The 19,881-nt window shown below is 42.1% G+C and overlaps 1 protein-coding gene across 1 annotated transcript; it reads right to left on the bottom strand.

Annotated features, from left to right (window-relative positions):
* Positions 1-420: 420 nt before the first annotated feature.
* LOC104492478 (NADH-cytochrome b5 reductase 3-like) lies at positions 421-16,335 on the bottom strand (the record flags this gene model as incomplete). The annotated part of the gene is made up of 9 exons (XM_010135044.1): positions 421-744; positions 2,267-2,366; positions 4,564-4,649; positions 4,795-4,873; positions 6,502-6,636; positions 8,436-8,542; positions 10,414-10,486; positions 15,739-15,870; positions 16,231-16,335. Coding segments are annotated over 9 exons (990 nt in total), but the record flags the coding sequence as incomplete, so codon positions are not given.
* Between the last annotated feature and the right edge of the window lie 3,546 nt (positions 16,336-19,881).

Genomic DNA, 19,881 nt, shown 5'->3' with positions numbered 1-19,881 from the left:
TGAATAACTTCAGTCATAAACGGTTAATTATCATCCTTCAACTAAACAAGCATCTTTAATCTTCTGATGTTGCAAAGATTATGCATAAAAGGCAAACACTCCTGGCACTCATATAGTAAAAGCTCTGCAAGGATTAAAATTTGACATAAACAATGTGAATAATCCAGCACATTCTATATATGTTCATACTTCATACCAAATAAAGTACTGGGTATGCACAGTGTCAGGAGGCAGGATATTACTGCCATTTGATTACAGTGCTAAGAAAAAGTGTAAATGAATGTTTACTGCCCTAAGCAGCTATACTGTCCTCCCTTGATATGGAGCATAGAATGAAGCTGAGCGCTAGGCATCACTGCCTTCCCACAACAGTTGTTTCTGTGCAACATACAGTACCTGCTTTAGTACAGTTGAACTTAAAAGTGTCTTACTTGCCAGAGATTCAGAAAAAAATGCATTTTTAATGAGTGTAGCTTCCCAGCACTGTGCATCAGACATCTCTGTAACTTCGACCTTTCCCCATTAAATGATTTTTTTCCCCTTCTACACAAGATCACTGAATTATCAGTCTTCAAAAAGAGAACCTCATGTCCTTGGTGTAGCCCAGTTTGTCCAGGTTGGGAATGCAAGCATACTGAATCATTGGAGGAGGTCCACACATGAGGATCAGAACATCGTTCTGAGGTGGGGGCAGGTGGTCTCTGATCATCTCCTGGTTCACGAATCCTTGGCTGTAATCCCAATCTGTTAAAAAAATTAAAGTAGGAGAAGGGGAACAAGAAAAGAAGGAGGAAAAGACACTTTAGAAATAAGTGTGGGAGTTTGGGGTTTTTAAGTAACATTCTGGACTAGAGCAATTGTACACTCACATTAGTGTCCTCAACTAGTTATGCTACATGGAAAACCTGACACCTCTGCTTTTAAGATGCAAAATTGGCGTGTGGAGAAAACATCTAACTTTTAATATAGCTTGCTAAAAGCCCCAAGGAAATCTCAAGCAGAGCCGTGAACAGAATGTGAATTTTCTTAGCTCCAGCACTGTGAATTAACAACATCCATCCCCCTTACCCCACTGTTTACAAGTTCACTAGGGGAAATCTAGCTGATGAAGTTGTTCCCCGTTGCTAGCTAGTTAATACTAGAATTCAGGTTTATCCATCGTATCCCCAGTCCAGGATGCAAAAAGATGCTGTCCCAAACCTTTGTGGGCACAGTAAGACTGAGAGATTTTTCTCCCACAGATTATCCAAAAGTTTCCACTTTTGGTCCGGTTTCACATATAGTAGTGAAAGTCTGCAGAACAACGCTGAGGAGGTCTAAGGAAGAACTTTTATCACAACTGCTCAGCTCAGTTCACAATTCACAAATCTCCAAGAAAAAGGTACGGTGATGAGAAATTCCAGAATACTAATTGCAGAAGATGACATGACAGCAAAATATTGTGGGGTCAGCAAGATCATTCCCCCTCCCCTACCAGAAGTGCATTCTTGGTCACAAGATAAGGTATATGGCTTTTCTTTCTCTGCCCCAAACTACCACTGAACAGGAGTGTGAATCTATCCTGACATCAGTGGGCATGATGAGGAATAGTAACAAAAAATAAACAAGGAATCACACAGAAACTATTGACCCTTTTCTGAGTGGCACTATTTAGCTGCTTCTTCCTCAAACTTGCACAGCTGAGGGAGGCGCATTCAGCTAGCTCATCCTCCCACCTCACCAGCCAACTGTATCACATTATCTTTAAAACTGGACTGCATCAAGCTGGAACAGTATTGTCATTGAGAAACCTTGTTAATACAAAGACAACTCCATTGTCTAGGAATAAGATGGCAGCTATGAACAGCCATACAATGACAACTAGGTAGGAGTCTGAACTTGTCCGCATCTCCTCTGACACACCCACTGCAGCTGCCTTAATGCATGCTCTAAACACAAGACAATAAGGTAACATGATATATTTACGTCTATGGGAAACCAGAAAGGAGGGTCACCTTCCAGATTAATAATGGTAGATATTCAGGTGTAGTCATGGGAGGAACACTGCACTACCACTCACCTCAGGTGAGGTTTGTAGCTTTAGAAACTTACATCAAAAAGCTTCTGTGCATCACTATGAAGAAGGATGCTACTGGATATATTCAGACATGATTCACTCAGCAAGAAAGAGCCTCAGAAATATGCACAACATAGCATGTCTTCTGTCAAGCACATGCATTAATACTCATAAATTACACTTCAGTGGAAATAGCATGTTAGATCTTACTTTCAGGTGCTCTGTCCAGCGTGTACCAGCACTTGAAGCGACCAGGATTCTGAACCTGGATCTCCTCTAACTCGGAACGTAACAGGATATCCTTCTCGGTCTGCAGGATAAGGAAAACAACAATTACACTCTGCATTAGAGTGCAGCCCTCAGATGATCACAGAACATTAGATACTCTACAGCCCTGTGAGATGCAACAAATTATTGAACAATATTTTACAGGCTGAAGAGACCAAACAAATTATCTTCATGACTATCCTGTGGCAGAGCTAATGAAAAGGTTCATAACTTTCCCAAATTCTGACCATGCAATGACTTCAGCCTAAAAAAATAAACCAAAGCAAAGCCTGTATCCAAACCACAGAACCTTCACTTTTTCAGGGAATTAATTAGTAGTAGCATCAGAAGTGTAAAGCCTTCTTTTACCAATCCTATTTCAAGAGCAGCGTTCATCAAAAACTAACCATGACTGCACACAGGTATCTCCCTACCCCTCCATACTGTGCCATCCAGTCAGGAAAACGACAGGTTTTTCACCTTTGTCACTTCAAATTTCATCACCGCTGACGTACAGAGATTGCTTGGTTTTTAAACAGGATGTGAAACAAATAACCAAAAGGATATCTAGTTCTGATTGGAACAACAAACATCACCCAGGGTATCAAGTTCTGTTCCTACCTGATACAACAGCATTGAAAGCAAAAAGAAAGCCTTAATCCCCTAACTGCAGCCACAGTTTGGGAAGGAGGAGAAAAAGAGTAGAGTCTGAAAGCGATACCATCCTCTGCAGCATTAATACTTTGGCACTGAGGATACCATTGTGTCAGTAACTGTGAGGGTACAGTTATTGCCAACTGCATTCCAGAAAAGCTATTACTGGGTATGACCAACTCAAGGCATGCCCAGCATGAGCCCACATACACTGTCGTCTGTAATGCAACGCAGCTCTTTCAGGAGGGTCAAAAAGACCAGCAAAACACATATAAAAAATATTTTAAAATATTAAGCACTAAAAACCATCTAGACTGCAGACTTTCCCAACTGACCATTTGTCACAAGGCCCCTTTATATTTGTGTAGTTACTGGGTACAAGGACACTTTAAAGCCAAGGACTGATGTTTACAAAGGCAGTTGGCAATATCCAGACAACTGTTTCCTGAGTCCCCCCTGCAAGAAGCAGTAGGTTTTCTAGGTTGCTAAAGCAGCTCTAGCACTGTATTAGTCATTCTGAATTACTCACTGCAAACCCTGGCCCTCCTGCCCTGATACTGTCTGCACTTAATGCCAACTCTTAGATTCAGCAGAGACCAGGTACTACAGCCACACCAGCCAGCACCAGAAGGCACTGGCAGGGCTCTGTAATTAAGCATCAGAACAGGGCATCTGTTGGCACTTAGATCACAGCTTCTGAGTAGAAAAATCTTGGTTTATAAGTCTGATATGGTACAAAGGAAACAACACACTGAGTATTAAAGGAGAGAGGAATGACAGAAGAGAGCCTAAAGCAGCTAAAAAACACAGGCATGAAGTGAGGTTCACCACAAATAATGGCTCATAGTCCAGAAACAAATATTCATTACAATGAAGAAACTGAAAAGCGAAAGGATTAACATCAGAACACCACCCGGCAAAGACGGGGTGTTGTAGCTCAGCAGCACACCGTCATTTGGGTTGCCTGGTCATCCAATAAATCTTTATCGCAAGGATTCCATGGATGCGAAATCTTCCCTTAGTTCAGCACAGCAGTATGATACACCTCAAAGAACAACAGAAACACATGAAGAACTGACGGAATGGAAGTGAAAGGAGACAGCCATGCAGAATCAAAGCTCCATAGCTGAGGTTGCTGCTAGACACCACTGTTAATTTCAGCTACACCTAATGTGTTCTCAAACGGAAAGATTCCACATACAAACCCTGCTGTGAAGCTGGGGAGTTAAAATTGCCGAACGAGACAGAAGTCCACCTCTTTGTTTCCATTAAGCTCTGAAAGTCTGCCCAAAACACTGAAAACTCGCACGAAGGAATGTAGAGTGGAGTGTTAAAACATTTATAAACTGGATTAGAAACAGAGACATGAGAAACAGGAAAGCGAGCACTAGCGGGGAGGAAAGCAGCATTTCTGTAGTAACACTAAAAACCCAATTCATTATAGTGCTTTTATATGGGAAATTTTCAATATATCAGTTCTCTTCTCCCCTCAGGGTTTGTATTTCTGTACCAGCAAGAATTTCACTTGCTGAGTGGAGTTCTGTTAGGTAAGTAAAACTTTATGAACAGAAAAAAGGACAGAATACCTGATTAGCAAACAGCAGCTGACAAATGGTAGGGTCATCTTTGTCTTTTATGATTGCTCGAATAATCTGCAGCATAGGTGTTATCCCTGAAAGAGAAAGGTAGGTCAATGATGCGAGGATGCGAGAATGCGAAGGAACAAAAGGAAATACAAGTCAGCACATGAGAGAAAATATGAATAAATACAACTACCATCTGTCAGAAATCAAGGAAGAATCTTTATATATACATACCAGTCCCACCTGCAATCATCCCCACATATTTCACTTTCTTAGTAAATGGTTCGGCTTTCTTTTCAGGCCGAATAGCAAACTTCCCTGAAAAGAGAGAGATGGAAAACACTGACAAAAGCAGGAAATAGCACCTGTGATACCTTCCCAGCACATTCAGCTGACTGTTTCAGCCCTGTCACCCTTCCCCCCATGTAAAGCAGGAGCAGAAAACAGACAAAGGTGAAGATGGCAGGAATTACAATAAATCCTGGAAGATTATTACAGATAAGACATGTGATGACAACATCAGACAGTGACATGGGTTATTACTTACTCTTGACTATAGCATTAAGCTATCACTACCTGTATTTCTATTTGCTCATACCCCCAGTGATATTTGGAAGCCCAGACTCTGGAAACAGTGCTACGCAAAGGAATTGATCCACTCAGATAGTTTATTTACATCATGCAAATTATTTTAAGGGAAAACCTGAAATATGCAGGGGGTATTTTTTTGTGTATTTATCTCCTCTTTTTGAGCTGATTTGCCAGTTTCAGACAAATCTGACAAGAGTTTGAAATTGCCAAAATGTTGTATTCACAGCTTTCTTCACCCAGAATAACATGAATACAAAGCTCTGGAAAATCACTGACTGAGTTCTGCTGCTCAGAAAATTGCCAGAACATTTTTGTGACACATTTGTGGCTGCACTATACCAAAGTGAGCTATTTTATATTGGCACAAAAGTACTTCCTACTGATAAAGTTCATTTTCACTTGGGAAATTAGCACTGGATACCACAGATATCAAGTGTTTTTATCAGTGTATAAACTATGTCCATATAAGCAGGGAAAGAACTCCCTTCTTTGAGGAAAGTATCAGTAACAAGCACTTCTATAGTCATAGAAGATCCCTTTCAAGACAGCCATGATTTAGGACATTAGCAATTTCTTTTGCGCAGAGATGCTAACAACAGAAAAGAATCCCTGTGCCTAGTGGAAGAGTGTGAGTATATTGAAAGTACTAGCCCAAATAATAAATAGAGGTGACAGCTAAGGATCAGTTCATGCAGTATGCGTAATCAAACTGTAGCCACAGAGATTCCACCCCTCTACTCTGCTGAGACCCTATCTAGACTACTGCTTCAGCTCTAGAGTCCTCAGTAAAGGAAAGAAAGGGGTCCAGAGAAGGGCCACAAAAGTCATCAGGGATCTGGAACGCGTCTCGTATAAGCAAAGGCTGAGAGAGTTGGGGTTGTTCAGCCTGGAAAAGAGAAGGCTCTGGGGAGACCTTACAGTGGCTTTTCAGTACTTAAAAGAAGCCTATAACAAAAATGGGGACAATCTTTTTAGCAGGGCCTGTTGCAAGAGAGTAATTATTTTAAACTAAAGGAGGCAAGATTTAGGCTACATATAAGGACTTTTTTTTTTTTTACAATGAGAGTGGTAAAACACTAGAACAGGTTGCCCAGAGAGGTGGTGGATGACCCATACCTGCAAGGTATGCAAGAGCAGGTTGAACGGGGCTCTGAGCAACCCAGTCTAGTTGAAGATGTCCCTGCTCACCGCAGGGAGGGTTGGTCTAGATGACCTCTAAAGGTCCCTTCCAACCCCAAATATTCTATGATTTTATAAAGACTTGAACACAGCTGGAAAAAACTGTGACCAGTAAGTACTACTACTTTAAGTTTTTTTCTCTATTGTTTAAATTTTATCTTCTGAGTCAGCCTTGCCTTTTCCATTGTAGACAAGTAGGCCACTTGGTCCTCTGAAGTCAATAGTATCTCCTATTTTCAGACTGTCTAAATATTGAGACATTTTCCCTCCACCAGGAAACTTCGGATGGACACCTCTGAAGTAGATCTGTTAAAAGTAACAACGAAGCAATTAATCTCACAGCTCAAAGATGAGTATTAGCCCTTCAAATATTTAGGTACCCATATGCATGGGTCATGCAAAGGACATTATCAGTACATCAAAAAATACTATCAATGCAGATTATGCTGACAAGAACTTTTGCCCCAGTTTTGGTCACATTGGACACAGACTGGCAGTTTCACCACTGTATTTCTGTAACACAGAATAATTCTCTCAATCAACATGATTTGCACCCAAGTTCAAAAGGGAAAAAAAGTTATAAAAGCTACTGTGGTTTCAAACAGAAAAACCTGAGAAAGATCCCTGACAGCTCAGCTGGCACCTTCTTGGGATGCCAGCTGTTTGACCTCAAAGTCAAAGTGGAAAGCAACTAATTGAATATTCAACTGTTCACCAACAGGTATCAGTGGGTGTAGTTACATTGCTGGAACTGCTGGGTTTTTTGTTTTAAATCACATGGGTGTGGAAGACTTCAAGCTGACACTAGCTACACTTGCACAAGAACAGCATCATTTGCACACATGGAGAAGCACATTGAGAAGAAGGAATTTTGTAAAATGTTTCCAAGTTGAAGTTTTACATTTTTTCCTTGCCATGTCTTCAGTGTGGAATGCCATGCTTATGAAGGTAAGTAGGCAGTAAAAGGCAAATGCATGTCTAGTTTCACAAAAAATTAATTAGTTATAAAGAAGGAAAAAACCCATAAAATTCTAGGAGAAACATCAGTGCAGATATTCAGGTTTTAAATTCTTGACAGCTTTAAATATATTTGCTTAGTCCAGCTACCAAGAGTCTATCATCTCAAGACTCAAAAATCACATTCTTGCCAATTAAATCAGTCATACAAACTGCCTGGATCAGGAACAATAATGAACACCGCTCTTAATGATTACAAGGGACACTCCAAAAGTAAAGCCTCCTATTTGATTATGTTGGCCCACGACATCAGAGGCAGATGTTAGTGGTATGGCAGCAGAGGTAGAACCCTCCTACAAATACTTCATTAAATTTTGTTGCCATACAACAGACAGCAGCAGAGGGGCAGCCTCACAAAATGGTGTTTGACATGGAAGTGCGTATGAAACAAAGGCGTGGGATTGAATTCCTCCACGAGGAAAAGATTGCACCCACTGACACTCATTAATGCTTGCTGAACATTTACGGAGGCCAAACAGTGGGTGTCAGCACAGTGAGGCAGTGGGTGGCACATTTCAGCAGTGGCAACAGCAGGACCCCTCTGCTGGTGCAGATTTTTACCAGTGCGGCAGGGAGGCTCTTGTTCACGGCTGGTGAAAATGCACAGCCAGTGGGTGTGACCACGTAAAAAATAGTGTTTTGTAGCCAAGAATTTTCTCTATCAAACAGTGCTATTGTGCTCTTTGTATCTGTTGTAGTTTCCACCAAAATAAATACAAGGCATTACTTTTGGAGCAACCTACATATAATGACCACATTACATTAGCTTCAGAAGAAGCTGACAGTTCAGGCAAGGTTAATTCCTTATTTCAGAAAGATTAAATAAGTATGTGAGCATTTGCAGATTTTGGAAAATTGCAGCATGCAAATACAGAAAATTATGCACCTCCTCGTAAGACACTAAAGAAGTGCTTATGGCAAAGTGCCATATGGCTTGTAGGTAACTGCACATCACTTGTTACGATACTGGAAGTCTGCAGTGGCACATACCTGAACAAAAGCCAGCACATCAGAATTCACATAGCACTACAAGTGTAAAGGTGGGCTCAGAAGTTGCCCAGCCTGGTGAAAACGCATAACTTTCTCACCTTGACAACAAGATCCACAAAGCCTTTGTCATCGTCGCTGGAAACTGGAGTGTAAGGTCTAACAATCAGAGCTCCATCAATCTGTGCAGACAGGTAGATATGCTGTCCTGTACACAGGGAAGAAAAAACAGGTCGATTTCAAAAGATTCTTCTTTCAGTGGATGTACTGAGTTGGCACAGACTGCAAACGCAATCTCAAAATTCTACCTACCTTATTTTGAGGCACCACTTTTTCCTCTCTCATCTTCCTAACATTGTAACACCTTGCCAGAGTTTTTAACCATGCACAGATTCTACCTCTGGAAGGGCAAACAACTCTGCTGCTAATTTTATGTGTCAGTCATATCTGTTCTGATAGCTTCATTCGCTTACATCTACCAAAGCCCTAACTGTATACGAGATCTTGCAAAAGATGTGATATGTCTCTCCTGTACAGACAAGCAAAAAGGACGCGGGAGGGGAAAACTGTCAAGTGCTGATAACACTTCTTTATTAACATGTTAGTTATAAACTGTTACAGTTTAGTTACCATTGAGTTTATAACTGTTCCTACTTTGACCACAGATTGTTTCTGTCTTCTACCTGCCATTGCTAGGGCTGCCTAGACAGAGCACTCGTCTAACCCTGATATTTCTCTCTGGCTTAGCATTTGAATGCAGTAATCACATTCCAACGTGTCACACATCCACTGAACTCTCTACAATAGTTTTCCTCAATGTTTACCTAGAATTAATGTTACCCTAGAATTAACTCACTTGAAAAATTTTCCTATCAAATTCCAACACCCTGAAGAATACCTAGAGAAGGATTTGGGTTTTGTTATTTTTATCACCAGTAGGTCAACAGAACAAATTATCTCTTAAGATGAATGCAACTCTCCGAAGACATGCAGCTCCTCTGCCTGTTTTGGGAACACAAAGAGGGGATTTTATCAGGAGCTGGTTTGCCAAGCTGGAGGGCCAGTGAGGCAAGCCATATGCTACCTGGTGACTTGGGAAATGAGCAACCATAACTTATTTGAAGCTGTACACAGACATAACATAAGGGTGATCCAAATATTCCTCTCGGTAAAGCCTATACACATTTGGTAGCACACACATTTCCTGCTAGGGAAGACCTGCAGGGAGCTGCAGCAGCAGCCTCCATTCCTCTTTCAGATACAGGCTGGCTTTGCCACCCACTTCAAGAACAAATCCATTGGTGACCACTGCAGACTGAACTTGGACAGATGGGACCATTCACTGTCAGGGCATCTCACAAGTATTGGTACAAATCCAAAAAAGGTGTTCCTCCCACAGGGAAAACATGCTTTATGCTCTTACTTGTTAGAGCTTTACCCAGCCCTGACAGGAGAGCAGCTGGTAGCCTCTGCATGGGGCCATAGACAATCTCACTCTTCCTCAGAGTGAGTTGTGTTTTTTTTACTGTAAAGCTGGCGGTAAAAGCAAAATGGTGGTGCTGGACTAAACATGCAGAATGTGGTGCCAGTATTTGTGCCACCACTGCCAAACCTGCTGCTTCCAGCTGCTTTTACCACCTTATCAGCTTTCCGCTCTCCAGCAGACTGGCTGCAAATTCGCAAGTGAGCACATCCTCTGGTAAACCACATGTGCTAAAGGAAAAGTAGCTGAAAGTGCTGCCTTGAGTGATGAAAAGGGACCGCAAAGACCAAGCACCATGGGAATAACATACACTGGAAAGTTGAGACTGGAAAAAAACAGAAGTAAACACCAGTGTTTGTTTCTACTGTCTTCACAGAACCGAGCTGGATATACAGTCTCTGTAAGCACAAGAGATTTCAGATCCTGCAGATGACTCACGGCAGGAGGACGCTTTTGCAAAGCTCTAAATACCAGCTCAAGCCATGTGACAATATTAGAAATTCAACAGTTCAAAATGTAGGAAAACAGTCCTCCCAAAACCTCTTACAGTGTAATTAACAATGTTTGGTTTCTCAGTAAGGAAAGACAGAACGTACCTACAGGGAGACCCAGAATGTGATCTATGGAAGGGAGAGCAAATCGAAATCTTCTTGTGTCATGACTAACTTCCTGAAAGAGGAAAATAAGAACAATCAGCAATGTTGCTGTGATTTACTGTTTGTGATTTCCCTTGTGAAACAAATACACTAGTCTGTACAGGGTTAAATATTTGGGGGACAGCAGCATACTACCTGAAATTTTTGCATAACGCAAACATGAACTCCTCTGAATGTGACAATCCCACAGAGGTCAACTTTTTATTCAAATTCCCTGAAAACTTAACCTTACCTGAAAAATATTTGAGAAGTAATAGAGAAGCAGAAATAAAACAGAAATAGAAATAAAATACTGGTTTGATGTGTATTTAAATGTGAATCGCAAAATTTAATCTGCATATGAAATTTTATTAAGACTGTATCTTAACTTTCTAAACAGTAAGAACATTTACATTGCCTTTCATGAGAATGCTACAATAAAAAATAATCAGTTCGTCGACCCTCACTTAAAGTTGTCATGACCTAGACCTGGTCAGCAACTAAGCACCACACAGTTGGGAGGTGAAAATACACTTACTCAAGGGTCAAGACAAGGGAGGGCTCACTTATCGCTTACTGTCACAGGAAAAAGACAGACTCGACTAGAGGAAATAGAATCAATTTAGTTCAAACAACAAAACTACAACCAAATCGCCAATTAGAGTAGGACAGAAAAAGAACAGTAAGACCTTAAATACATATTCCACTCACCCGTCCCTCCTTCCCAGGCCTGGCTTTACTACCTTCTCCCCTATACTCGGTGCCAGAGTTGGGAAACACAGGATGGGGGGTGCAGCCAGTCTTAGCTCTCTCCATGATGTTCCTATCGCTTGTTCTTCATGGTAAACACTCCTAACAGGTCCTTGCAGCCACGTGGCATCCCCCACACAGGAGACAGTCCAGCACATCTCTTGCTCACACAGGGGTCCACTGTCAGGATTGGCTCTCCCAGTGCCGAACTGACCTGGAGCCACCACTCCTCAGAGCCATGGCATTTTACAGGGTTCAGTCTCCGCATCAGGTGTGTCCTCATCCCGTATGTTTTCCCACCAGTCCTCTGAGGATTGCAGGGCTTCAACTTGTCAACTTGTCACAAACCGAAGGAAAATGCCCATACCAGAGTGTATTCCCCAACTTTCACATCAGTTCCTGTGTAACCGCAAGGCCATTTCTCCTTCTGCCCTACCCCCTCCAAAACAAAAGAGTGCTCCCAAAACCAAAAGGTATTCCCAAAGGCATTTCCCCTCATAAGCAGGTTTATTCACAGAAGTGCTGGCTGGCAAAGCCTTGGCTAGAGGCAGGGTCGAATTGGAACTGGGGGAAGCTCTTTTTGAGAGGCTTCCTTCAGGGACCACTTAGCAACCCCATCCCCCACTACTGAAACTGCACCAAAGGTGGCAACCCAAGACCCCGCTACCAAAACCACACCAAATGCTAAACCACCGCAATAAAAGTTTAAATATGCAGGAGATCAAGGCCAAAAAATTTTGATGTCTCAAAATCAGATGAAGTAATCATTTCAATGTAGAATATGATTTCAGAAGACATTAGTGGATGTCAAGAAAATTAGGAAGAAGCAACATGGTTCCCTTCATGATACTAAGAGCCATAACAATATTTTTCCCATAAAAATTGAGTAAGTCCTTAAAATTTTAAAAACCCTCTCTAGATAATAACTTTATTATAAAATTGTGACAATTTATGCAGTCCAGCTGGGGTAATTATTCTAATATTTTACTATGAAAGTCATAATAAAATTTTATTAGTGAGTAAATAAAATGCTCTTTCTTATACTATGTAAGTTTTATCTCTTAAAAATCAGGTCACATTCATGGGATGGAAAAAGACAGCAAAAAAAGACAGAAAGGAACAGCAGCCTAATGCCTCATCCAATTACTTTCTTTTTTTAAAGTCCTATGAGACATGAGAGAAAGTTTTGTTAACGTTCTATAAAATATTGTAACTTTTTGGTGTGGGGGGTTTTTGTTTGTTTTTAAAGTAACCAATGGAGGCAGATTTTTCTCATCACAGTTCATCTAGTCTTCCCTTATGAGTACTAGACACTGATGGAATTTTCATCACAATATATCCTTTAAGGCAAACACTGGCTGAAGAAAGAAGGTAATTGAGTTGCAGTCTAAAAAGGGCTTCTCTGTACTTATGTCTATCCAGGAGCAGTAACTGCCATTGAAAATTCCACTAGAAAGACAGCTAACACGGAATTAATGTTGCTGCCCTCACACTGACCGCTGCCGTTTCTGTATGAAAATTTCAGCCCCAGCTTCACTACTTCAAAATTGGACTTCACCAATAAGCCTTTATTCTAAGATGCTGTCTTTAATAGCATACAGGAAGAACAAAGTTGGAAATTCCAGTTAACTACCTCATCAACTGAAGTTGAGACAGCATAGAAGATACCAGAACACAAGTATTTTGGTGCATCATAAGAGACAATTATGAGAAACACCAAAAGGCTCAAGGTATTCCTAGTACCTAGATCAGCATGTCTACATCTGTTACATGATGAAGACGCTGAGCATGCCATTCACCAAGTCATTAGTCAAGGCTAGATTAAAGATAGCCTTGGAACAGGACGCATAAGCCATTTCTCCACTGCCCTACACATGGAAGCCCTTGGCCTATGGCTACCAGCATGCATTTCTGTCTCAAGTTGCAGGTGCTAAGGAGTCTTCCACACTCCCAACTGCAAATACAAAGCTGGAAAACAGTTTTTGCAGGTTGTTGCTTTGCTGAAGCCACTGAAAGTTAACAAATAAATTATGCTTATCATTAAAAAAACCCTCAACCCTAAGGTTGTAGGCTTTAAGGCATAAAGTAAATTAGGACACTCAATTATATTAAGACAGTTTTTTCCTATGCTAAACACTAGCAGGTAGCCTTGTGACCCCTATTTCTTCATTCAAGAGACAGGAGGTATAGCCTACTCAATTTGGGCAGAGGTACTATGTCAGCTGGTGGGTAAAAGGTAGACAGTGCAAAGAAGAAAGGCTTCTGCTCGCAACAGCACAACAAAACAGTACGTTTGATTTCCAGCTTTAATACACAAAAATCTGAAATATGTTAAAAGATACATACACGTCAAACTAAAACTAGGCATTCTATAGACCAAAGCTGTTGAAAATTTTTTATTGCAGACACCTAAAAACCATTTCTACGTAACTGTGCAATCTTTCTGATATGTCACATACATACATTGCTGTATGGCAGCCCAGTATATGTGATTCAGCTTTCCATTGCAATCGCCAACCCATTTTCTTTAGCTGTGAAATCAGTTCCTGATCAAGCTTCTTGTTCCTTTGCTTGGGTCTGTCACGGTTTAACCATGAAAAAAAACTTCCTGCATGGCCATGCTCTCAACTATAGAATCAAAATACATTGAGTTAAAAATTACAACCCCCAGCTCCAAACCAAGGGAGTTAGTTTGTTCACTTTTTTCTTTTAAACGCTAATAATTTTGGTGCTCTGCTACTGAAGGTACCCACAGCTTCACAGACACAAAAAGGGAATGATAAATGCCAACATGGGAACAGAATCTTTAAAAATATGAGAGTCTTTAGCAAAACTGGGCAAGCAAAAGGAGCCACACTACAAGGTAGTATTAAAATTCCTCTTGCAATGGAAGGTAAACTAGCCAACCATACAAATGTCTTGAGGAGGCTCCAAAATCACAGCCAGCCACAAGGCTCTTCCCAAGTTAAAATGCTTTTGAGTAATGACAGGTGGTTTTAGATTAAAGTTCTCATCTTCAAATTTAATAGCTCGTAAAACACAAACTGAAGCATGTCAAAAAGACTCTGACTAATTTCATCTTTCCCAGATAGGTGGATATGGCAACACTGAGCAGTTTAGTACAGTGTTTGTACCAGATTTTTGGCAGAATGTTAGAAGCTTCTAGCACTTACTGTACCAATTTAATGCTTTTCAAAATTAACTTCTGTTTCCAAGACATATTTTCCATTTAGGAAAAAAAATATTTTAAAAATATATTCATCAGTCAAATAGTCTCAGCTGATCAAGGTACCAACACAGCACCATTTGACCTTGTTGTAACAGCTGTTCCTCTACCTCAACATTAAAAAAAAATACAAAAACAAAATAGCCAGAAAAAATCCCAGTATTTATAAAGAAAATGTGAACTGTGAATTCTCATCTGTTACAAACTGCTTCAGTAGAAACGTGCAAGTAACCTGATTCTCAAAGCACATGCAGTGCCTCAAGCTTCCCTCCCTTTCTTCACATCAGACAGATTGTACTTGCAATCACGTGCTACAGCGCTCATGAGAAAGTGGGACTACGTAACAATAGCATTGTTGCAGTACACATGGGAAATAAACTCAGTAATGCCATCCAGCCCAAGTTTTCAGTTCCCACAAAACTAGGATTTGGAATGACAATAATTGTTTTCTTTGACAGAAAAAAATGAAAGCCAAACTATTAATGCATTCTCTATACCTCAAACAAAGTTCTGTTCCAGTCCAAAGCCTTTTTCATCAAAACTCCTCTGATAACTTCCTGAGTACCTTACTGACTTAAGAAGTCACATTAAAAACATGTCCAGGTGTGACTTTCACACCTGAAAAGCCCAAGATTTCTATGTTATGCATTTGATGGTGAGTTTATCCACAGGAAACACGGACTTTTCAGCTTTTGTGGCTTTGGTACCCTTCCCATAAGTTGAGCTACCGACTTCTGCTAGTAGGATCCACCTCTAAAGGGGTCATGACTTTCCTCTGAAAATGCCACTGAGCAGCTTCTGCAGCTTCTACTTTTATCAGAGAAAAAGAGAAGCTAAGACAGCTCAGGTGCTGTCAGGACTACACTATTCAAACAGCATCCTTCCTGTAACACATTAGAGTACATAAATCTAGCAACATGAACTGGTATCTGCATAGTTCTGACAACTACTATGCTGAAGACTACTGACCCTGAAAAAACTGCCTGCTCTGCCCGACAGCATGACTTCTGTCTCATTGCCAATGCAGTAGTGCAGAGTTTAGGAATCTCTGCTTATACACTCCATGACATGAGACATGTATGTCAGAAATTACAAGTTTGGTCATTTCCAAAGAGCATTCTCTACTCTTAACTTGCTTTCAAACAAGCTGCTCAGCAAAACTCAGTCATACTAGGCAAGGAGAATTTATAAAGTCCTTTCCTTAAAATACTAATATTTTCCCTGCTGCAACATTTCCCAAGATTTAAGAAGCTATCAACATTTCACAGGATCCATAGAGAGGTCATGCTCAGCACTGTACCTGCTCTTACCTCCTTATCAATCAGCCTCAACGCATACTTCACTTCGGGATCATTCAGAGTAATTGCAGGACGGGAATTCTTGAAAAGCCACAGGACAGCAAAGTAGATTAGCCGTACTGGGTATGTCACAACCCAACCCAACTGCAGGAATACAAAAAGAGCATTAGAAATGTGCATAACAAGGTAAGTTAAAGTTATTTTGATGAGAAGAAATACAGTAGCATAACATGACAATCTAATCTCCAAAAAACCTGTCTGTCTTTGTACTAATATGCAGGAAGAGGAAGCACTAAAAAAACTCCAGCCAGTGTATCACAAATTTGCTTTATGAACACCTGGCATTACTCCTACATTGAGGCACTTGGCATACTGGCAGAGGGTTGCCAAACCTGGCAGCTCAACAGAAGTGAGGCTGTCACAGCTCCATGTCCCCCAGGTCCAACCAGGCTGAGCACCTATGTTCAGCAGACACACACACGGGCACAGGTACATAACACATACCAAAAAATACAGGTGGCTGACCACACTGATCAACAGGCAGGTGCTCACATAAACAGCTCTGATGGCCTCATACTGTTCCCCTCCCTGTCCAACCAGGATGAAGCTCTGTTAGTGGAAAATACAAATACACACATGTACAAGGTGGATCCACCAGTAGTTGACTTAGTCTTTGCAGCAGCTGTCCCCAGACTCTAAGCTCCCCAGTACAAGCTGCTGTTACAGAGACCCCTTCACACACCATCACATGTGCTGCGGCCCTCCAAGCACCTCCCACACATGCAGCCACAGACCCCACACTTTCTGGCGGCTGGCCAGGCGGTCCAGCCCCTCAGAGATGCACACTCCCTCCCCTACTGGCTGGCCAGTCCATCTTGATCTTTGCCAGCCATCGCTCCCTCGTGCTGGTTGCTGCCACCACAGACACATAGGCCCTCTTGCCTGGCTTCAGGTACTAGTGCTTACATCTCCACAGCACATGCCAAATCACATTCTTTCCCTGGGAAAGCATGGAGTTTAACAAGAACACAGGACAGACTGTGCTGAGAGGCTGCAGGACACAGCCAGATGGGGTACAGAGCAGACCTGTTTACACTGGGTCAGCCCTTTTAATCCCTTTATTCTTCTGTTTTCTCCAAATTTATTCCCCCCCAACATGGCCTCGATCCTTGCCTTTGGTCCCTCCCCTAAACTTCCCACAATCTCCAAATATTCGCCTCTTGAATTCCATGCCTCCCCAGCCTGTAAGGGGAGTCAGACACATGCAGATAGGCATCACCCCTGGCCCACAGGGCAATGGCTCCACCAGATAGCTCTGGGAAGGGCCAAGGCTCATTTCCCTGAGTGGATTAATAAGTCTCCTGTGAGGAGGAAAATGAGGGATGTTGTTCTTGTATCTAAAAGGAATTGATAAGGCTAAGACAAACAAGGGATATACTGTTCTGGTATGTCAAAGAAACTGATAAAGTAAAAGGGAGGCAGTCTTGCAAGACAAGAAGAGAAACCAGAAGGCAATTAAAAGTGAGAAGAAACCAGATAACGGGCCATAAAACCTTGAATGTGTCAAACTGGGGTTGACTAGGATGGATGGGCCTTGGGACGCAACACTGCGCTTGCACAGTGCAACACTGCCTGTTGAATATTACTTTCTCCTCCTAGGGGAGGCATAAGTTCAAGCTAATGAGACATGCAACGCATGAAGTTGTATGATCCAGTGTTACCTGTAACATGTAATAGGCGTACCGGGTAAGTCTGTAAATCTTGGAGTACCCAGCCAATGGGGAAACAAGGGAGGGATCTTTCGGCCGGGAATAGGGTATAAAAACTCATGTATTTTTCTATCACATTGTGCCTACTAAGCTAGACACCCGATCTTTAAAGAACGTAATAAAAGTAGGTGCTTCACTGAGAAGTCTGGCCTGGGTCTCTGTGGCGAGGTTTTCTCTCGCTCGTTTCTAACATCTCCCCCACCTTCCAGTGTCTCATTGCTCCTTTGTGTGTATGTGTGTGGAGATAAGCTTTCACAAGGTGGCTGCTCTCCTGCAACCGGCCTGGGAGTAGCCACATCAGGCTATCACCTAGTTTCCTCGCCCACTGTTGTGCCTCTGTGCTCCTTGGTGCAAGAATGTGCAGACAGGCTCCTCAACCACATCACCTAACACACACCACTGCTTTGGGCCTTTTATCTCAGAAAACTTGGAAGCAGAGACTTGGTCACGTGGCCTGCTGCAGGGATGAGCTTCATCACCCCCACACCCCCAGGGCTGCAGCCCCACAAGACAGAAACAGGTGACGCCCCTGCACCACACCATTCTCTCCATCCCTGACACCACACATACTGCCTAGCTGAAAGAGACTGACTGGCTACACCAACCCAGGAAGGCACAGAAGAGACCACACCACTGCATCTACAGCTATGCAAACAAGATGGAAGGAACCTGTCACCTCCCCCGCCCAGTGCCATATGCCTCAGGCATTTGTGGGAGTCTACAGGGCTGCGGATGGGTCACCTGCAGCTTACAAGTGCAGAATCCACCAGTACTGTAGCCAGCTAGAGGCCTGTGCCTTCATTTCTAGTGTCTGTTTCCAGGGATAGTCCTGTTCTTGCAAGGTTAGATAAGCACTACAACAGCCTACTGTGTAGGCAGACTTGGTCCTAACTTAGGACATGAGAATAAACTGAACAAGTACTTACAAAAATCACCTCCAACTCTGTAATTCGTTATTCAATGCTTTAACAAGAGGGGAAAAAAGCAGGACCATAGCCAAATAAAAAGCAGCAAATACTTAAGCTTGCATACAACGCACTTTGGAAGAGCTCTAAGCCCTGCCAAGTTAGTTTTCACTTTCATTTCATTTTAAAGGTACCTGACTAGTTGTTTAGAAGCACATTTCCACAAGCATGACAAATTTCAGGAGGCTACTAAAATATATATATATATATCCTACATTATTGTTAGTAAAACTGTGGCAAGTGTAAAATTTAAAAAAAAAGGACAGCATAAAGTGTCTCTTAAAATGCTACTGCACAGGTTTAAAACACATAAACACTGGGAATAGCTTGAAGGCACACCACACCATCCAGATACATACTGCTTTTTTCACTTTTATTTGAAAATACTGAAATAGCTCCACATAAGTTGTTTCTGAAGGAGTTGAAGTTTACAGGAATGTTATTCCTTAATTCCTGCATGTCCACCAGATCACTGCAGCTCCAGGAAGAACTTTTGTTACTGAGTCACCAAAAAGGAGAAAGGGGAGTTGTTAAAGAAAGTGACAGATCATCACATAAACTCCCTAGAGAATTACAACAGGTGAATGAGACCTAGCAGCAAAAGCAAGCTGAATCTGCAGCAGATGATGTTTCAAATAAAACATTAATACGCTGAAATAAACTAGTTTCATTTACAGAATGGTGGCTATCTAAAATGAATCAAAAAGCAGCACAGCTGTGGTCTAACAAAATTGCCACTGAACAGGGGAATTCAAAAGCTTAGGCCTCAGTCCCAGCTCCAGCACTAATGTATCTCACTAACAGATGATCAGGAAGGCAGAAAAAGAACCAAGTTCGAAATGTCATCACTGCAAGTTAGCTTCTCCACCTGTGTTGCACCCACCTCCGCCCTGCTCTTCCCACAAACGTTTAAGCAGACGCATCAGAGGAAAGAAACAACGCATCAGGGAGCAGCAGAAAGACGGTAACCAGGCATGCCACAGATAGAGGCAAATGCAAAGGCAAATGCAAACGCACCGTTCAGCAGACACAATCCTGAAAGAGCTCTCCAGCAACAGCTGCCAGACTATTGGTTTTAAAGCCATCAGCACAGACACTGAAAAACTATTCAGGAATCTGAGAGAAGAAAAGTATACGTGCCGTGGCAGCCAACGCAAGCACCATTATCGCATGCAAAAGAAATGGGGGGTGTCCACTCTGGTACACACATCCCAGTCCGCGCCATCTACAAGAAGGTCCTTGAGCCACCACATCGCTGTGGGGAGTCGTACACAGGTACCCCCGTTTTTCCTCCTGGATGACAGGTTCGTAACAGAGGAGGCAGCAAGGGCCGCGGGCTCTCCATGACACCGCCCAACGGCACACACTCAGCTCAAGCGCCCAGAGGCGGCTGTCCGGAGGCTGCTGGGACGGGCGAGCCG

This window comes from Buceros rhinoceros, unplaced genomic scaffold (assembly GCF_000710305.1).
Source record: "Buceros rhinoceros silvestris isolate BGI_N320 unplaced genomic scaffold, ASM71030v1 scaffold14824, whole genome shotgun sequence".
NCBI lineage: Eukaryota > Metazoa > Chordata > Aves > Bucerotiformes > Bucerotidae > Buceros > Buceros rhinoceros.
The sequence above is the reverse complement of the archived record's forward strand: the minus strand, read 5'-3'. Positions and strand labels throughout refer to the sequence as shown.